Source organism: Carcharhinus amblyrhynchos, chromosome 28, assembly GCF_965287045.1.
Source record: "Carcharhinus amblyrhynchos chromosome 28, sCarAmb.v2.hapA, whole genome shotgun sequence".
In the NCBI taxonomy this organism is placed as follows: Eukaryota; Metazoa; Chordata; class Chondrichthyes; order Carcharhiniformes; family Carcharhinidae; genus Carcharhinus; species Carcharhinus amblyrhynchos.
In genome coordinates, this window is record NC_137351.1 from 216821 (window position 1) to 235459 (window position 18639).

The following is an 18639-nucleotide window of genomic DNA, read 5'->3' on the forward strand; positions in this document are numbered from 1 at the left end:
GGACCCCCAGGTCCCTCTGCACCGTAGCATGCTGCAGCTTTTCACCCTTTAAATAGTAATCCCTCCCACTATTGTGTTCCTCTTTACTGCTCAGGCGTATGGTTGAAGCAAGTGGGGACAGAACAGGACTTTTGTGTATTTAAGAAGGACTGGTCTTGGACAGGCTATGGAAAGGTTTTTGTCTACAGTGGGATCAGAACCATATGAAACAAGTAAGCTTTCAAGATAACAGGCACTCAGAGAGTAGACCCTGGCAAAAATCTTCTCTATCTCACCATCTCTTTCACACTGGGGCCTGATCCCTTCTCCACTCTGAAATAGACATTCCTTAATGCATTACTTATAACAATAACATAATAACTTCAGCCCTCTCTGCCCTAGCATGATTGTCAATAATTACCATCTGTGTGAATACATCAGCACCGATGAGTACATGCTTTCCTGGATACCTGTAACCTTCATGAATAACAAAGTGACATGTCAGAACACAGTCCCATTGAATACACTAATGAAAACTTGCAAACAATCATCCTAGTCCTTTATAACACCTTCCTCTGTCTACATGGGGCTTTCTGCCAGCTATTCAAATGCTCCCTGAAGGTTGTTTGTAGGTGGTGGTTGACTTATCAGAGTACGCAGAAAGGCCATGGGACTGAGGTGGTTTCCATCATGGCATCTGTTGTAGAGCTGCTAGCTGATGAGTGTGGCTTAGCAGCCCGGTCCTGTCCCCCACCAGTCCATTGTTGTGGTGCCCAGAGAGAGAAGTCTAGAGGCCTGGCTGGGATGTGCTGCTGTCCCAAGTGTCATCAGTACCGAAAGTGGACTCCAGTGCTTTCCTGTATCCATGGCCCCAGTGATCAGCAACATGACTGGTCTAATGGCAACATTATCTGACATCATAGACCCACGCATTGCCGTACTCTGGAAACTGTGATTCATGTTGTGTTCCACTCCCTAACTACTTCTAGAGATGCAACCTATCCTTCCCTAGCTGTGTCACCAATGGTAATCTATTGCCAATGTCACTTGACTCCAAGAAGTAAAAAGCTTCTGTGATGATAACACAGTAGCACAATGAAACTATCAGTTGTCACAAATCCTTGGAGACTGACTGCATTTGGATATCTTGCTAAGAGGAGACAGAGAGTAGTAGTGGAGGGGTCCTTTTCTAGCTGGAGGTCTGTCACTAGTGGTGTGCCGCAGGGCACAGTACTGGGACCTCTTTTTGTAGTGTATACAAATGACTTGGAAGAGGGAGTAAGTGGTGTGATCAGCAAATTTGCAGATGACACTAAGATGGCTGGATTGGTGGGCAGTGAGGAGTAATGTCTGGCAATACAACGGGATATTGATAGGCTGGTATATTGGGCAGATATATGGCAAATGGAGTTTAATCCGGATAAATGTGAGGTGATGCATTTTGGCCGAAATAATGTAGGGGGGAGTTATATGATAAAGGGTAGACCTATAAAGAGAATAGAAACGCAGCGGGACCTGGGGGTGCAAGTGCACAAGTCTTTGAAGGTGGCAGTATAAGTGGAGAAGGCTGTTGTGAGAAACACAGCTCACAGTCAAACAATTTAGTCAAGTCAAGTTCCGAAGGAGCAAGATATTTTACTTAACGTTCTTGCAAGACCGGGTGTCCAATAAAATAGGCACACCTTACATCGATTTGCAGCACATTTTTATACTTTTTTACAAGCATTGTAATGGCTTTGCAATGTGTTGTTCTCCCCTAATTGGTGGTCCCTGTCCCATCTATGTGTTGTCATTCCCCTATTGGCTCGAGGTGCCCCAAGTTTCCATCCCCTCTACTCCCCATCTAACAATGTCTCCTGTTATCACAAGAGTGCATTAGTAAACTCATCCATCTTATCCAACACTGTTACATGTCCAGTTCAGATGGTGTACAGATATATGTGTTAACAGCATCTTTACCTGTTGCTCACAGCTGTGAAGAAAGCTTATGGTATGTTAGCCTTTATAGGAAGGGGTATAGAATATAAGAGCTGGAGTCTAATGTTGCAGTTGTATAGAACGTTGGTTAGGCCGCATTTGGAGTACTGCGTCCAGCTCTGGTAGCCTTAATACCGGAAGGACGTGGAGACCCTGGAGAGAGTGCAGAGGAGGTTTGCCAGGATGCTGCCTGCTATGGGAGGACTGGGTTATGAGGAAAGATTGGGCAAATTGGGGCTATTTTCCCTTGAAAGACGGAGACTGAGGGGAGATCTAATAGAGGTATATAAGATTATGAAGGGTATAGATAGAGTAAACAGAGGTAAGCTATTTCCTAGGTTGGAAACGTACATTATGAGGGGCCACGGGCTTAGGATGAGGGGGGGCGAGCTGTAATTTGTATGTTAGAGGGAGGTTTGTCACACAGAGGGTAGTGGGGGTATGGAATGCTCTGCCAAGCAAGGTGGTGGAGGCAGGCACGCTGGAGTTGTTTAAGAGTTACTTAGACAGGCACATGAGTGGGTTCGAGATGGAAGGATATAGGAGATTGTTTTAAATAAGGTTCAGTAGCCTTGGGATGTCCCTGGTAAGGTATAAGGATGTGGAATGATACTAATGTTTTTCTCTTTTAATTCACAGGTTTTAAGTCGGTCCGCCTTGTTGTCCAACGAGGGGCATACACGCGATGGGTCGTACGAGGGCTGCTCTTGGTTGTTTCGAGAATAGCCTAGTGCTTCATGTCGTTAGTGTGCTTAAACTGGACCAGATACTGGGCAACATGACAGCTCAGTGACTATCACTGTTTGCTGTGCAGACACATGGATTTGGGCCGGTGTCTGTGGGAGTTTGCGCATTCTCCCCGTGCTTGCGTGGGTTTTCTCCGGGTGCTCCGGTTTCCTCCTACACCCCAAAGATGTGCTATTAGGCTGATTGGAGGTAATAAATTGTCCCTAAATTAGTTTCCCTCAATGTGGAATGCCATAAGCATAGATAAGGGTCATGGGTGGAGGGGGGAACTGGTAATGTTAAAATAGCGGGCGTGGGCTCGTTGGGCCGAAGGGCCTGTTTCCCGGGCTGGTTTTGTTCTTTGTTCTTTATAATCTTCCTCAAACCCAAGGGTTTTGGGTCCAATGACTTCAGAGTCATTGGCAGCTCTTACTGCCTACACTGGGCCAGTGACGTATCTTTGCCTATACCTTGGGTCTTTCTCAACCTCAATGAAACACCCACTGCCACACCCTCATCGTGACAGTCTCATTTCTGCTGGGTAGAAGAATCTGAGGTCGGGCTTGGGAATGAAGAAGTCAATGAATGATAAATTGGAGAGGATTGGGACAGGGGAAGATAGGGGCAGGAAAAAGCAGCAGCAGGCAGGAGGAAGATCTACCAACTGCTGTCCTTTTCCTCATTATCATCATCAGCATACTGTCCCCACCCTGATACTGTGGTGGACCTGCGGGAAAGAAGATTGAAAATAAAGGGTGTGTCAACATTACTCCTCAAATTGAGGACAGTAAGGAGTTTCACAACACCAGGTTAAAGTCCAACATGTTACTTGGAATCATGAGCTTTCGGAGCACTGTTCCTTCATCAGGTGAATGGAGGAGCAGCGCTCCAAAAGTTTGGTGTGATTCCAAATGATCTGTTGGACTTTAACCTGGTGTTGTGAAACTTCTTACTGTGCCCACCCCAGTATAACGCCAGCATGTGAAGGAGAGGATGATTCTTTCGTGCTGTGAATGCCAGTTATTGGTGGGAGCTATCTGTCTGTGGTGCAAGAGCCACCACTAATCAAAGTGATCCATTTGCCTAGTGTTGCCTTAAGAAGAGTTTTGTGCTGGTGCCTGAAGTGGACAAGGAAGTAAAGGAGAAACTAGCTTCTGTGTTACATTACCAACCCTACTGAGATTGTTGAACTTGTTTCGAAGCTTGGCCTGAAGTCTTGGGACTAAGGGAGTTCACGCCCAGAGACAGTGCCACCTCCCTCCAGAAGGCATAATTAACTTTAATACAGATCTTTGATGGTATCCACACCCAGCACCTTGTCATCACTCTCGTTCAGAAGGGGATAGCATCAATAATATTTTGTGTTCACCTGGATGAGGCCTTGTCCTAGAGCCATCTGGGCACAGATGGTGCTTATTAATCGCTACAGGCATAATAAGACTATTGCTGTGACAAGCAGTGAGGTTATTAGAGAGTGCATTGAAAGAACCAAGCACTAATCCTCTTGTAGTCTGCTGCTAAAGCATGATGGCTGACCTGTCGTTTTCAAGGTTGCACAACACTTGCCCTGTAGGTCAGCCAATTTGTGTGGGGCTAGCGCCAGTAACTGCCGCAATGAGAGGAGCATGGACTAACCCAGGAAACCCTGGGGCATTAGCAAGTGCATATTTTTGTAAAGGTGCAACAATGGCACAACTCACTTTTGAGGAAATTATAAGTCACCGACAATAACCAGTAACTGGGCGGTGTGGTGGTGCAGTGGTTAGCATTGTTGCCTCAGGCCCAGGGACCCAGGTTCAATTCCAGCCTCGGGTGACTGTGTGGAGTTTGCACATTCTCCCTGTGCTGCACAGGTTTCTTCCAGGTGCTCCAGTTTCCTCCCACAGTCCAAAGATGTGTAGGTTAGGTCGATTGGCCATGCTTAATTGCCCATTAATATCAGGGGGATTGGCAGGGTAAATGCCATGGGGTTGTGGGGATAGGGACGGGATGGAATTGTTGTCAGTGTGTGCTCAATGGGCTAAATGGCCTCCTTCTGCACTTTAGGGATTCTATGAAAAAGTTTGTGATTGTAAAGTTTAATGTTTATTTATTAGTGTCACAGGTAGTCTTACATTAATACTGCAATAAAGGCACTGTGAAATTTACAATGCAAGCAGATCTCTTGTGTTCAACTATTGTGATGTTCAGGAATCCAGCTATGTAGAAGAGCTTTGAAACTGTCAAAGAAATGTATGAGGCACTATGCCCCTGTCCCCCAATACAGCTATAAACAAAAACTTGCTGTCAAAAGGCCTCTCAGAATATGTTCAAAGACCAATCCAATAGAAAAATATTGTTGGTTGCTGTCAGGAATTTTCACATTATGGGGAGTTTCCAAGCAAAATATTTTTGTTCAGTTTAACCGTGGCTCAGAATAAAAACATGTTGATGACAGCAGTGAAAAGGAAATATCATTTATTCAGAGAGATGAACAGTTCAGCAGAATCCCAGAGAAAATGTAGAAGAGATGTTCAATCCATCCATTTTTTATGTGTGTGTGGGATGTGGGCACTGCCGATAAGGCTGGCATTGATTACCCTTTCCTAATTGCCCTTGAGAAGGTAATGTTAGGCTGTCTTCTTGATTATATTTCATAGGATACTTCACCACATTGCTGTGACTCTAGAGGCACATATAGGCCAGACTGGCTAAGAATGGCAGGTTTCCTTCCCGAAAGGACACTGGTGAATCAGATGGGTTTTTATGACAATCATGTAGTTTCATGGTCTTCATTACTGTTTCTTATTCCAGATTTCTTTAGTGAATTGAATCACAGAATCATAGAATCGTACAACTATACAGCGCAGAACAGACCCATCGAGTCCACAATGACACATTTGAAACATCTGAACTCCCACCCAATCCCACCTGCCAGAACTTGGCTGATAGCCCTGAATGTTATGATGTGCCAAGTATTACATTTGAATTTGCCAGCTACTGTGGTGAGATTTGAACTCATGTCAGCAGGAGACTGGATTACTTGTCCAGTAACTCTGCTCCTGTGCCTCTAAGTACTAAGAAGAGGATTGCTGTGTTGACTTGGAAGCCTTGAACAGTATCTCTCTTTTTAGCCACTCTTTTTAATGGATTGTTGCTAAGCATTCATTGGTTACACATGAGGAGGCACTGAGACTTTTGAAGAATGGGGACACATCACACTCCTGCCCCAAGCAAGTTGCACGTTCTCTGCTCTCTGCTGCACACCCATCTGACTTATGACAAGATTGGAGGATGGGGGGTGGGGGGTTGGATAGTGTGACATTGTGCGTATTAATAATGATATAAAGGTACCAATCACACATGAAGGATTGTGCAAACACATTGTGTGTTCTTCCATTAATTCTAGGCACATGTGAATGTATATACATGAATAGGAAACTTGAAGACATTAGAGCTATATGTGTTCTGCTCCAGGCCGAAGTAAAACTGAGGCTGGATCATGTGACACATTTCCCTTAAAGAGATGCCATACAGCTATCCCTTAAAGGTCTATTATGGGCGGAGGTGAGAGGAAACCTGAATGCGGTAGTAATAATAAAGCCCCAAATTTATACATCATTGTTTGGGGAGGAGGGCTTCAACATTAAAAAAAACACGTGCACCACTCATTTTTGGAATACCCCATATTGTGGGTGGCGGCATGAGCCTTCCACCAGGTTTTACAGGCATCTCTCCACAGAGGCACAGGCTGAGAAGGCTGAGGGGGCAGGAGGCTTGGAAAGTACCTCCTACCCCATACACGCTATTAAATATGGGCTTGCACCAATTGGAGCAATGGGCTTGAGACCATTCTCAAGGAAGGCCTGGGAAGTGCTGTAAGGTTTATACACCTGACCTAACAAAATTTGTTTGTCTTTTCTGTGGGGGAACAGGAGCGGAGATTAATTTAAACAGCACCAATCTCTCCTCTCACCATCTATCTGTAAACAGCATTTACTTTCCCCTTTATAAGCGGTGGTGTATTCTGCAACCCTTCACTTTTGTTGTGATCCAATTTCTATTAATAACCCGATAGCAAACTCAGGATGGGATGAACTCAAAGGGTTAGTTTATTTGGAAACACTCAAGTGCAGGGCAGGGGTTGCACTGTTGCATCCTTTGTACTCATACAGTAGAAGTGGGATAGAGAGTAGGAAGATTTACAGGATAGAACAGCAGAGAAAGGAAATATTGTTTTACATAGGTTCGAGAGTTCAGAATCAAAGTCCAACGAGAGATTCCTTCATGGAGGTCTACAGGCTGAAAACTGATGCTGTATAATTCATTTTTCTGATGGCATTGACATCACACAATGAGACAAACAGGCAAAGATGAATCAGTCTTGTATCAGCGGTGGTGCAGAAGTTCCAGCAAAAGCAGTTTAGATTTGGCCAGATATTCAAACTGGGCAAAGCTGCTTTCCAGTGAGGCTGCTTGTAGGATGATAAATAGCAGAGAGAGATTTTGTAGCAGACAGTGTTACCATGTTATACGAGCTAGAGATCCATGTGACATGACTCCCACCCCTCCACATTGTCCTTGACAAGAGATATGAGACCCTTCTCTGGTTCCGGAGGTGCTTAAATGTCTGAACCATTAAGACTTGAAAGAAAAGTTTCAGGGCCCTTTGTCCTAATGGACAAAGGTTATGTTTTTTGATTTGATTTGATTTATTATTGTTACATGTATTAACATACAGTGAAAAGTGTTGTTATTGGCACGCTATATAGACAAAAGATACCATTCACAGAGAAGGAAATGAGAGACTGCAGAATGTAGTGTTAGTCATAGTTAGGGTGTAGAGAAAGATCAACTTAATAGAACATAGAAAAACTACAGCACAAACAGGTCCTTCAGCCCGCAAGTTGCGCCGATCATTTCACTACCTACTAGGTTTACCTATAACCCTCAATCCTATTAAGTCTCATGTGCTCATCCAGAAATCTCCTAAAAGACCCTAATGAATTTGCCTCCACCACCACCAACAGCAGCGGATTCCACTCACCCACCACCCTCTGAGTGAAAAACTTACCCCTGCCATCTCCTCTGTACCTAGTCCCCAGCACCTTAAACCTATTTCCTCTCATAGCGATCATAGCCCTGGGAAAATGCAGTGCAAGATAAGCCCATTCAAAAGTCTGACGACAGCAGGGAAGAAGCTGTTCTTGAGTCCTGGGTTATGAGAGTTGGAATCAATGGGTGCTTTTCTGGTTGGCGGTTGGTGACTAGTGGCATGCCCCAGGGATTGGTGCTGGGGCCTCAACTATTTACCATTTACACAGACAATCTGGAGGAGGGGGCTGAGTGTAGGGTAACAAAATTTGCTGATGACACAAAGATGAGTGGAAAAGCGAACTGCGTGGAGGGTGCGAAAAGTCTGCAGAGGGATCTGGATAGGCTGTGAGTGGGCGAAGACCTGGCAGATGGAGAATAACGTTAGCAAATGTGAGGTTATCCACTTTGGCAGAAATAATAGTAGGAGGGAATATTATTTAAAGGGCGAAAAGCTGCAGCATGCTACGGTGCAGAGGGACCTGGGGGTCCTTGTGCACAAATCGCAAAAACCCAGTCTGCAGGTACAGCAGGTGATCAAGAAGGTGAATGGAATGTTGGCCTTTATAGTGAGGGGGATTGAATGTAAAAGTAGGGAGGTCTTGCTGCAACTGTACAGGGCACTGGTGAGGCTGCAACTGGAGTACTGTGTGCAATTTTGGTCCCCTTATTTGCGAAAGGATATATTGGCCTTAGAGGGCGTATAGAGAAGGTTCACCAGGCTGATATTGGAGATGAGGGGGTTAGCTTATGAAGAGAGATTGAATAGACTGGGTCTGTACTCATTAGAGTTTAGAAAGATGAGGGGGGATCTTATAGAGACGTATAAGATAATGAAGGGGCTAGATAGGATAGAGGTAGAGAGATTCTTCCCGCTTAGAAAGGAAAACAGAACTAGAGGGCACAGCCTCAAAATAAGGGGGGGGGGGGGCAGTTTAGATTGGAGTTGAGGGGGAACTTCTTCACTCAAAGGGTGGTGAGTCTCTGGAATTCTGCCCATTAAAGTGGTGGAGGCTACCTCGTTGAATATATTTAAGTCACTGGTCAGTCGGTTTTTGGTAGGCAAGGGGATTAAGGGTTATGGGGAGAAAGCAGGAAAGTGGAACTGATCCACTTCAGATCAGCCATGATCTTATTGAATGGCGGGGCAGACTCGAGGGGTGAGATGGCCTACTCCTGCTCCTATTTCTTATGTTCTTATGAAATGCAGATGGCCTTTGCAAAGCTCTTTTTGAATTTGGTCTGTGCTGTCATAATGTGTGGCTGTTCAGAGATAATGAGTGCAAGTTTCTTTGATACTGCTAGATATTTCCTTTTATTCAAGGGTCACAGACTGTCATAGACTCAACCATTTTAAAAGGTCTTTGTCCAGTTTTTAAAATTTTAGAAATGAGGATATCTATTTAAATAAAGTGTGAAGTCTTAGACCTCTTACATCTACATCTGGGGAATGGTGATTTTCCAGGCACGGTGAATGAATAATCTACCTTTAAACCTGCTATTCCCAATGTATCACCAGTGGGTTAAGGTGTTTCAGTATAGAATGCCCCATCAGACAGAAGACACTTGTCATTCTGCCAGTATGGTATTGCAGTCAGGATACCCACAGCCCAGAATCTTGGAAAGACTAGGGGTTGAGTCACTATTATAAAGGTTAAAATGATTACTAAAACCATCTGCTTGGACTATTCTCTAGGTCGCCTCTTATTTGCTGGTTATAACGACTACACCATCAACGTGTGGGATGTATTGAAGGGAACACGAGTGTCAATTCTGTTTGGACATGAGAATCGAGTCAGCACTTTGCGAGTTTCCCCGGATGGCACTGCTTTCTGCTCAGGATCATGGGATCATACTCTGAGGGTTGGTGTTTTTTTTATTGTTCACTGCATAATGTGGATTATGTACACTATTTATTATTGAGCGGCAGAATAGACTTGAGGGGCTAAGTGACCTACTCAGACTCATACATATTTCACAGTGTGCACATTTTCTCACCAAACATCAAGACTAATGCAAGAAACATTTTGCTACTTTGCACTCGAGGGAGACACCCAGCACAAAGTCATCTTCCCCTTCCACAAGTGCCCCACTTAAATTAAAACACCCCCTCCAAGAACTGCCCATAGTATATAATGAGGAACTGTTTAAGGGGCACAAGAGATAGTTGGGAGATTGGTACCAGTGACATTGTCACAGCAGCAAGTCAAAGTGGCTGCTGATGCCAGTATTTATCATTGAGTCAGCCATTTCTATCTGGGTAATGGGGTGGTTGAGAGTTCAACTAACCCACACATGCAGGCCTTAATTGTGATCTGCACAGGTGCAGCACAGTGGCACAGTGGTTAACACTGCTGTCTCCCAGCACCAGAAACCTGGGTTCGATTCCCGGCTTGGTCACTGTCTTGGTGGAGTCTGCACATTCTCCCCATGTCTGCATGGGTTTCCTCCGAGTGCTCCGGTTTCCTCCCATAGTCCAAAGATGTGCAGGCTAAGTGGATTGGCCATGCTAAATTGTCCCTTAGCGTCAGGAGGACTAGCTAGGGTAAATACATTGGGTTATTAGCAATAGGGCCTGGGGGCGATTGTGGTCAGTGCAGACTTGATGGACCGAATGGCCTCCTCCTGCACTGTAGGATTCTATGATTGCTGACTTGTACACTTCTTTTCTCAACACTGACATGAGGTCAGGAGTCAGGTTGATAAATTTTCAGATAATCTCAGGAGTATGCTGTGCATGTGCAATTGCTTCAAGGTTGTGTTCTTGACATTTGAAAGATGTGATTTTCCAAGCGCACTTATTCCAATGTTATCAAATCTCCACCATTACATCAACAAAGCTGATTCTGCCTAGCAGAATGTGGATAGTGTTCAATCTTTTGTTGGAGATTGCTATATAATAGAATAAAATTGCCCATAGACTTCATAGCTTTCTTCCCTCGTACAATTGAGTTGGGAAGGTAGGTTGCTGCTCATTAGAGGCAGTTGGGGAGGATGGTTTTGTTGATTTGTAGCTTCTAAAAATGTAACTCTCAAATAACTAAGAAGGCCTTGGATAATTCCAACTTCAAGGCCTGACTACTTTATTTTTAACCAAAGGTTTGTTTGGTTTGCTCACTGTGATGCTAAAATGAACATAAAAATATCCGACTAAGGGTACTGACTATTAATTGCCCAAAAACTAATCATTCGATTCTACACATTAGAAGGACATTGTTGCACTGGTGAAAATGTCAAAATGCAAGCTCTATCACAGGAAATGTTTATTACTTTAGTGTATATCCACCAATATTAAATGAGGAAAAAATCAGCACTTGAGTTTCTGGAGTGAGTTGAGAACGGTTGTGCTCAGCCAGGAAAAGTACGGAGCGCCAGCCATGGCCAGACCCGGAGCAGAGACGCAAGGGCGGGGAACTGTTGCAGGCTCTTGAAAGGGAGCAGAGGATGGGCAGAGTGGGTAGAAAGATAGAAGTGGAATATTAATAAGGGATCAATGATATTAAAAAAAACTATCATGACGCCAAAAGAATTTCTAATGCATTCATGGTAAACCCTAATGTAACCCGTGTCTGAGGTGGGGGTTCAGGTTGGGGTTACATGCCATCCATCAATGTCCTGAGTGCGGCCCACGAGACATTTTATTGGCTGTTGCCCTTGCGCAGCATTGCCAAATTCCACTGGTTTTCATCCACGTAGCTATATTTCCTGTTGGTCTAACTGAAGTGATACACGTGGGGCGGGATTTTCTGGCCACACTCGCCTCAAAATCAGAAAATCTACCTGAGATCAATGGACCTTTGCATGATCCACCTTCACCTCCACCCCCCCACCCCCCACAACCCACTACAATTCCCATGGCGGGCAGAATGGGAAAACTCCCCCTGTGAAGTGAAGTGCATGCTGATTGACTGTGAGAGCCGTGCGCTCCCCCTGCGTCCAATCAAGTTCAAATATTTCTTTTGTTGAAGTTGATGACCGTTCTGTTAATATGTCAATGATTAAGCATTTTTTATTTCTTGTTATGAAATATTTAAATATAAAGCATAAAACATTACAGCACAGTACAGGCCCATCTAACCTACACTATTCCAATATTATCCATATGTTTATCCAATGACCATTTAATTGTCTTTAAGGTTGGCGAGTCCATTACTGCTGCAGGCAGGGCATTCCAGGTCCTTGCTACACTCTGAATAAAGAACCTACCTCTGACATCTGTCCAAATCTATCACCCATCAATTTAAAGCTATGTCCCCTCATGCTAGCCATTGCCATCCGAGGAAAAAGCTCTCACTGTCCACCCCTACCTAATCCTCTCATCATCTTACATGTCTCTATTAAGTCACCTCTTAACCTTCTTCTCTCTAATGAAAACAGCCTCAAGTCCCTCAGCCTTTCCTCACAAGACCTTCCCACCATACCAGGCAACATCCTGGTAAACCTCCTCCACACCCTTTACAGTGCTTCCAATTCATTCCAATAATGTGGCGACCAGAACTGTACGCAATACTCTAAGTGCGGCCACACCAGAGTTTTGTGCAGCTGCAACATGACCTCATGGCTCCAAAATTCAATCCCTCTACCAATAAAAGCTAACACACCGTACGCCTTCTTAACAACCCTATCAACATGTGTACCAACTTTCAGGGATCTATGCACATGGACACCGAGATCTCTCTGTTCATTCACGCTACCAAGTATCTTACCAATAGCCCAGTACTCTGTATTCCTGTTACTCCTTCCAAAGTGAATCACCTCACACTTTTCCGCATTAAACTCCATTCGCCACCTCTCAGCCCAGCTCTGCAGCTTATCGATGTCCCTCTGTAACTTGCAACATCCTTCCACACTGTCCACAACTCCACCGATTTTAGTGTCATCTGCAAATTTACTAACCCATCCTTCTACGCTCTCATCCAGGTCATTTATAAAAATGACAAACAGCAGTGGCCTCAAAACAGGTCCTTGCGGTACACCACTAGTAACTGAACTTCAGGATGAACATTTCCTATCAACCACCACCTTCTGTCTTCTATCAGCTAGCCAATTCCTGATCCAAACAGATTGGTCGGTAGGACGGCTGAGGAACAGTGGAGGATTTTTAAGGAGATCTTTTTCGGTATTCAGCAGAAATATATTCCGATGGTAAAGAAGGAATGTAGGAGAAGGGATAACCAGGCATGGTTATCGAAGGAAATAAAGGAGAATATTAAATTAAAAGCTGATGCGTTCAGAGTGGCTAAAAGTAGTGGGCAATTAGAAGATTGGGAAAGGTTTAAAAATCAGCCAAGAATGACTAAGAGGTTGATAAAGAAAGGAAGGATTGACTATGAAGCTAAACTAGCACTAAACATAAAAAAGGACAGTAAGAGTTTTTACAAATATATAAAAAAGAGGAGGCTGGCTAGAGTGAATGTTGGACCCTTAGAGGATGAGAGGGGGGATTTAGCGGTGGGAGATGAGGAAATGGCTGAGGCTTTAAATAAGTTTTTTGCCTCGGTCTTCACGGAGGAGGACACAAATAGTTTGCCAGATATTAAAGATAGAAGGATGGTAGGAGTTGAGGGCCTGAATGCGATTACTGTCACTAGAGAGGTAGTGCTTGATAGACTAATGGGACTGAAGGCGGACAAGTCCCCAGGACCGGATGGAATGCTTCCCAGGGTTCTGAAGGAAATGGCAGAGGTGATAGTGGATGCCTTAGTGATTATTTACCAAAATTCGCTGGATTCTGGGGAAGTGCCGGAAGATTGGAAAATGACTAATGTTACGCCGCTGTTTAAGAAAGGTAGCAGACAAAAGACAGGGAATTATAGGCCGGTTAGTTTAATGTTTGTAGTTGGAAAAATGCTTGAATCTGTCATCAAAGAAGAAATAGTGAGGCACCTGGAACGGAATGGTTTCATAGAGCAGACACAGCATGGATTCGTTAAGGCGAAGTCGTGTTTGATGAATTTATTGGATTTCTATGAGGATGTGACTAGTGTGATAGACAGAGGGGAACCAGTGGATGTGGTGTTTCTAGATTTTCAAAAGGCGTTTGATAAGATGCCTCACAAAAGGTTGCTACGGAAGGTTCGGGGGCATGGAGTTGGGGGTAAGGTGTTAGCGTGGATAGAGGATTGGCTGTCTAATAGGAAGCAGAAAGTTGGTATCAATGGGTGCTATTCTGGTTGGCGGTTGGTGACTAGTGGAGTGCCACAGGGATTGGTGCTGAGGCCTCAACTATTTACCATTTATATAGATGATCTGGAGGAGGGGGCTGAGTGTAGGGTGACGAAATTTGCTGATGATATGAAGATGAGTGGAAAAGTAAATTGTGCGGAGGGTGTGGAAGGTCTGCAGAGGGATCTGGATAGGCTGAGCGAGTGGGCGAGGACCTGGCAGATGGAGTATAATGATTCCAAGTGTGAGGTTATCCACTTTGGCAGAAATAATAGTAGGAGGGATCACTATTTAAAGGGCGAAAAGCTGCAGCATGCTACGGTGCAGAGGGACCTGGGGGTCCTTGTGCATGAGTCGCAAAAACCCAGTCTGCAGGTGCAGCAGGTGATCAAGAAGGCGAGTGGGATGCTGGCCTTTATAGCGAGGGGGATAGAATGTAAAAGCAGGGGGGTCTTGCTGCAACTGTACAGGGTACTCATGAGGCCGCAGCTGGAGTACTGTGTGCAGTTTTGGTCGCCGCACTAGCACAAGGATATTTTGGCCTTGGAGGGAGTGCAGAGGAGGTTCACTAGGCTGATACCTGAGATGAGGGGGTTGGACTATGAAGAGAGACTAAATAGACTGGGTCTGTACTCGTTGGAGTTTAGAAGGATGAGGGGGGATCTTATAGAGACGTATAAGATAATGAAGGGGATGGATAGGGTAGAGGTAGAGAGATTCTTCCCGCTTAGAAAGGATAGCAGGTCTAGAGGGCACAGCCTCAAGATAAGGGGGGTGCAGTTGAGATCGGAGTTGAGGAGGAACTTCTTCACTCAAAGGGTGGTGAATCTCTGGAATTCTCTGCCCGTTGAAGGCTACCTCGCTAAATATATTTAAGTCACAGGTAGACAGGTTTTTGACAGACAAGGGAATTAAGGGTTATGGGGAGAAAGCGGGAAAGTGGAACTGATCCACTTCAAATCAGCAATGATCTTATTGAATGGCGGAGCAGGCTCGAAGGGATAGATGGCCTACTCCTGCTCCTATTTCTTATGTTCTTATGTTCTAAGCCACTAAATCACCCTCAATCCATGCCTCCGTATCTTCTCCAATAGCTTACCGTGGTGAACCTTATCAAACGCTTTACTGAAATCCACATACACCACTTAAACTGCTTTATCCTCATCCACCTCTTTGGTCACCTTCTCAAAGAACTCAACAAGGTTTGTGAGGCACAACCTACTCTTCAAAAAACCATGTTGACTATCCCTAATCAAATTATTCCTTTCTAGATGATGATAAATTCTATCTCTTATAATCCTTTCCAAAACTTCTATAATTACTAGGGTTGTCTCTATTCCCCTTCTTGAACAAGGGGACAACATTTGCTATCCTCCAGTCTTCTGGCACTATTTCTGTAGACAATGACAACATAAAAGATCAAAGCCAAAGGCTCTGCAATCTCCTCCCTAGCCTCCCAGAGAATCCTAGGATAAATCCCATCCGGCTCAGGGGACTTATCTATTTTCGTACTTTCCAGAATTGCTAACACCTCCTCCTTATGAACCTCAATCCCGTCTAGTCTAATAGCCTGTATCTCAGTATTCTTCTCAACAACATTGTCCTTTTTCTATGTGAATACTGATGAAAAATATTCATTTAGCACCTCTCCTATCTCTTCAGAATCCACGCACAACTTCCCACTACTGTCCTTGACTGGCCCTAATCTTACCCTAGTCATTCTTTTATTCCTGACATACCTATAGAAAGATTTAGGATTTTGGCATGTATTAAATGTATTCAATCTTATTCCAGGGTCATAGTTAGTGAACATGCATGATTTCAATCTTGCGGCCACTGAGATGAAGGAGACGAGCCGAGGGCTGGTCATTGCTTTGATGTGATGATTAGTTGGTGACATCACCTGGTTAGCATGGATCAGCCTGATTGGTCTGTAGCACAATGTGATTTGCAGGAACCAAGAACATTAGAGAGTTGCAATGGTATAATGCTTTTTCAATATTACAGACATTGAGGCACAAAGCTTACTGGTATTTTTGCTTGTCATATGCTATTGGTAATAACATTTTGCTATAATTTACTGCAAATTAACTTAATTTATTTTCAATCATGAAAATGTAGTATGTCTATGATCACAATTTGATGACTTGGAGCCAACTAATAATTGTTGTTTTTACTGATGACTCAATTACCACATAACTATTATTACGTTTTTTTTCAAAACCTTAGAACAGATTGTAAGCTCAACTACCCATAGTTAGTAATACACAGGAGCATTTAGTTAAACTGCCACCTTGTAATTGTTTCCAAGCATACATTATTCTCTGTGGTTTGGCCAGTAATACAGAATTACTGGCCAAAATTTTCCAGCCGTTGTCACCAGCAAGATCTTCCAGTCCTGCTGACAAGACGCTTTACCACAAGTTCCCTGGTGGTGCAGGGTGCGAACTATGGGAAAAACTGTTGACAACGGCAGGGCCAGGAGATTCCGCCAACAACAAATGCGGGGGGGACGGTGCTTCCATTACTGCTGGGGGAAGGTGAAGAAGTGGTAGTGCAACATCCCACACACTATATATCCCAAGCCGCATGATTTCTGCTCCCATCCCATGCTGGACTGGTGAAATTATAAACCCATTTTGTATAACCAGGGTCTCTGGTTTTGCTGGAATAAGTTCTGATGTGGAGTTGCCGGTGTTGGACTGGGGTGGGCACAGTAAGAAATCTCACAACACCAGGTTAAAGTCCAACAGGTTTATTTGGAATCACAAGCTTTCTGAGCATTGCCCCTTCATCAGGCGAGTGGGCAACCCTCCAACAGCTCGTGTTTTCAAATAAACCTGTTGGACTTTAACCTGCTGTTGTGAGGCTATTTACTGTGGAATAAGCTCATGAAGGAAACCTCCGCCGTGAAAAATCCCAAAAATGCACGAGTGATCCAAAATATCTTCACCGGTACTCCTGAGATCATTAGCAGAATTAATTAATAAAACTGAATGTGCCTTTATTACTCTGTTTTGCAGATTTGGGCTTAAAGTTTCTTGAACTTGATCGTCCAATTCTGATCGAAGATTCCATCTTGGGATTTCCTGGCATTTGCAGTGTGATGGCTCAACTCCTAATCTTGTGTCTGTTTTAGGAAATGTGCAAATAATTTGGGATTGTGACATATAACCAAGTCTGTAGTGACTATATAATTATTTACGAATCCTAAAAGGAGATTAGGCAATTATAATTTTGGTATCATAATTCAGTCGAACTTATTGCAAAACAAAATGTTTAGAAATAGATGCTGCTGTGTCCAAATGCAATCAGTAATATGGTTCCCCCACTTTCTAATAACATTCCCATTTGTATATTTTTTATGCACATTGACATTAAAACTTTCATGTTTCAAAGCATTTGATTCCCCGTTCTGTTTGAGAAAAAAATGTTTAAACAAAACCTCCAATCCAGAATTAGTAATTGTGTTTGTTCGTAATGCTTTCTTCTGTGAATGGCAGTCACAAAAGGGAGAGACTGAAAGATTATTACAAAGCAGCATAGACGTTCTATGTTTGAAAAATTATCACAATTGAAAATCTATGGTGTGACAGTAAATAAGCTAGTAATGAAAAGCGTAGAGAATTGATTTAAGCTAGTCAATCTTTATATTCTGCAATTTGAATTGGGCTCAAATGGTACACAACTTCTGGGTGGCAATGTTCTCCTTTGGTTAAAGCTCAGCACGCCCAATTTGTCAACATACTTTTGTTTTTGATACACAGAATTGTAAGATAATGTTCAATAGTAGATGACAAACCTGGAGTAGGTCTATAGACAATGACTGTTTGAGAACTTCACATATTGCAGTGGGAGAAAAATCTAATCAAAAATTGTTGTTTAAAGTGGTAAATTATAAAATTTGATTAATGTAATCCAATGCAGTAGATTTAAATGCACTGTGAACTTTTGAAGATTTGAATTCACTTGGTAAGAAGTGCAATATTATATTACAACATTACTGAGATCTTGGCAAAAAAGTAAGGCTTTCTGACTCGATGTAGAGTCTTTGTTAAAGCACCTGTTTTCTGTAGGGTCAGCTGTACAATTTTGGTTTTGTTTTCTGTACTTGTTTTGTGTATAATTCAACAGTTCTTTTGGTGAACACTTGTGTAAATCTTTTGAAATGTACCAAAAATTAATAAATGGCACATATAATATTTTAAACCATGACTGAAGTTTTGACTTTTACAGCTCAAGTCCCAATTGGCTATTAAAGATAAGGATCACGGACACTGATGCAGTGTGTGATTTTTAACCCATTTAAAATAAAAAGAGTGATGACTTTATCAAAACTCCCAGAAATTCCACGTCGGTCCTTTAATTTGTTTATTTCAAAAGAGTAGACACAGGAATTTTTCCATCTTAGTGCCTTACCAGAGCACACGCAGTACTGAGCCGAGGCCCAGGATATTGCTCAGAAGAAGATTCGACCTCAAACAAAAAAAGAGTTATATTAGCAGAGGCCAGTTATCCTGGTGGGCTCCTGCAGCTGATAGCTACTGTAATATGAACTATGATACAAAAATTAAGGGGAGGCAATGGCTTAGAGGCATTATTGCTGGACTATTAATCCTCAAACTCAGCCAAGGTTCTGGAGACCCGAGTTCGAATCCCGCAGATGGTGGAATTCAAATTCAGTAAAAAATATCTGGAATTGAGAATCTACTAACGACC

The 18639-nt window shown here is 43.3% G+C and overlaps 1 protein-coding gene across 1 annotated transcript in view; it reads left to right on the forward strand.

Moving 5' to 3' along the window:
• gnb5b (guanine nucleotide binding protein (G protein), beta 5b) overlaps nucleotides 1-18129 on the forward strand; it is a 116270-nt gene extending 98141 nt beyond the window's left edge. Inside the window, exons 12-13 of the mRNA XM_080214307.1 lie at nucleotides 9452-9618; nucleotides 16944-18129. Coding sequence (XP_080070433.1) covers nucleotides 9452-9618; nucleotides 16944-16955 — 179 coding nt within the window. The 3' untranslated portion in view covers nucleotides 16956-18129. The remainder of the gene's footprint in view (nucleotides 1-9451; nucleotides 9619-16943) is intronic.
• Nucleotides 18130-18639: the final 510 nt, after the last annotated feature.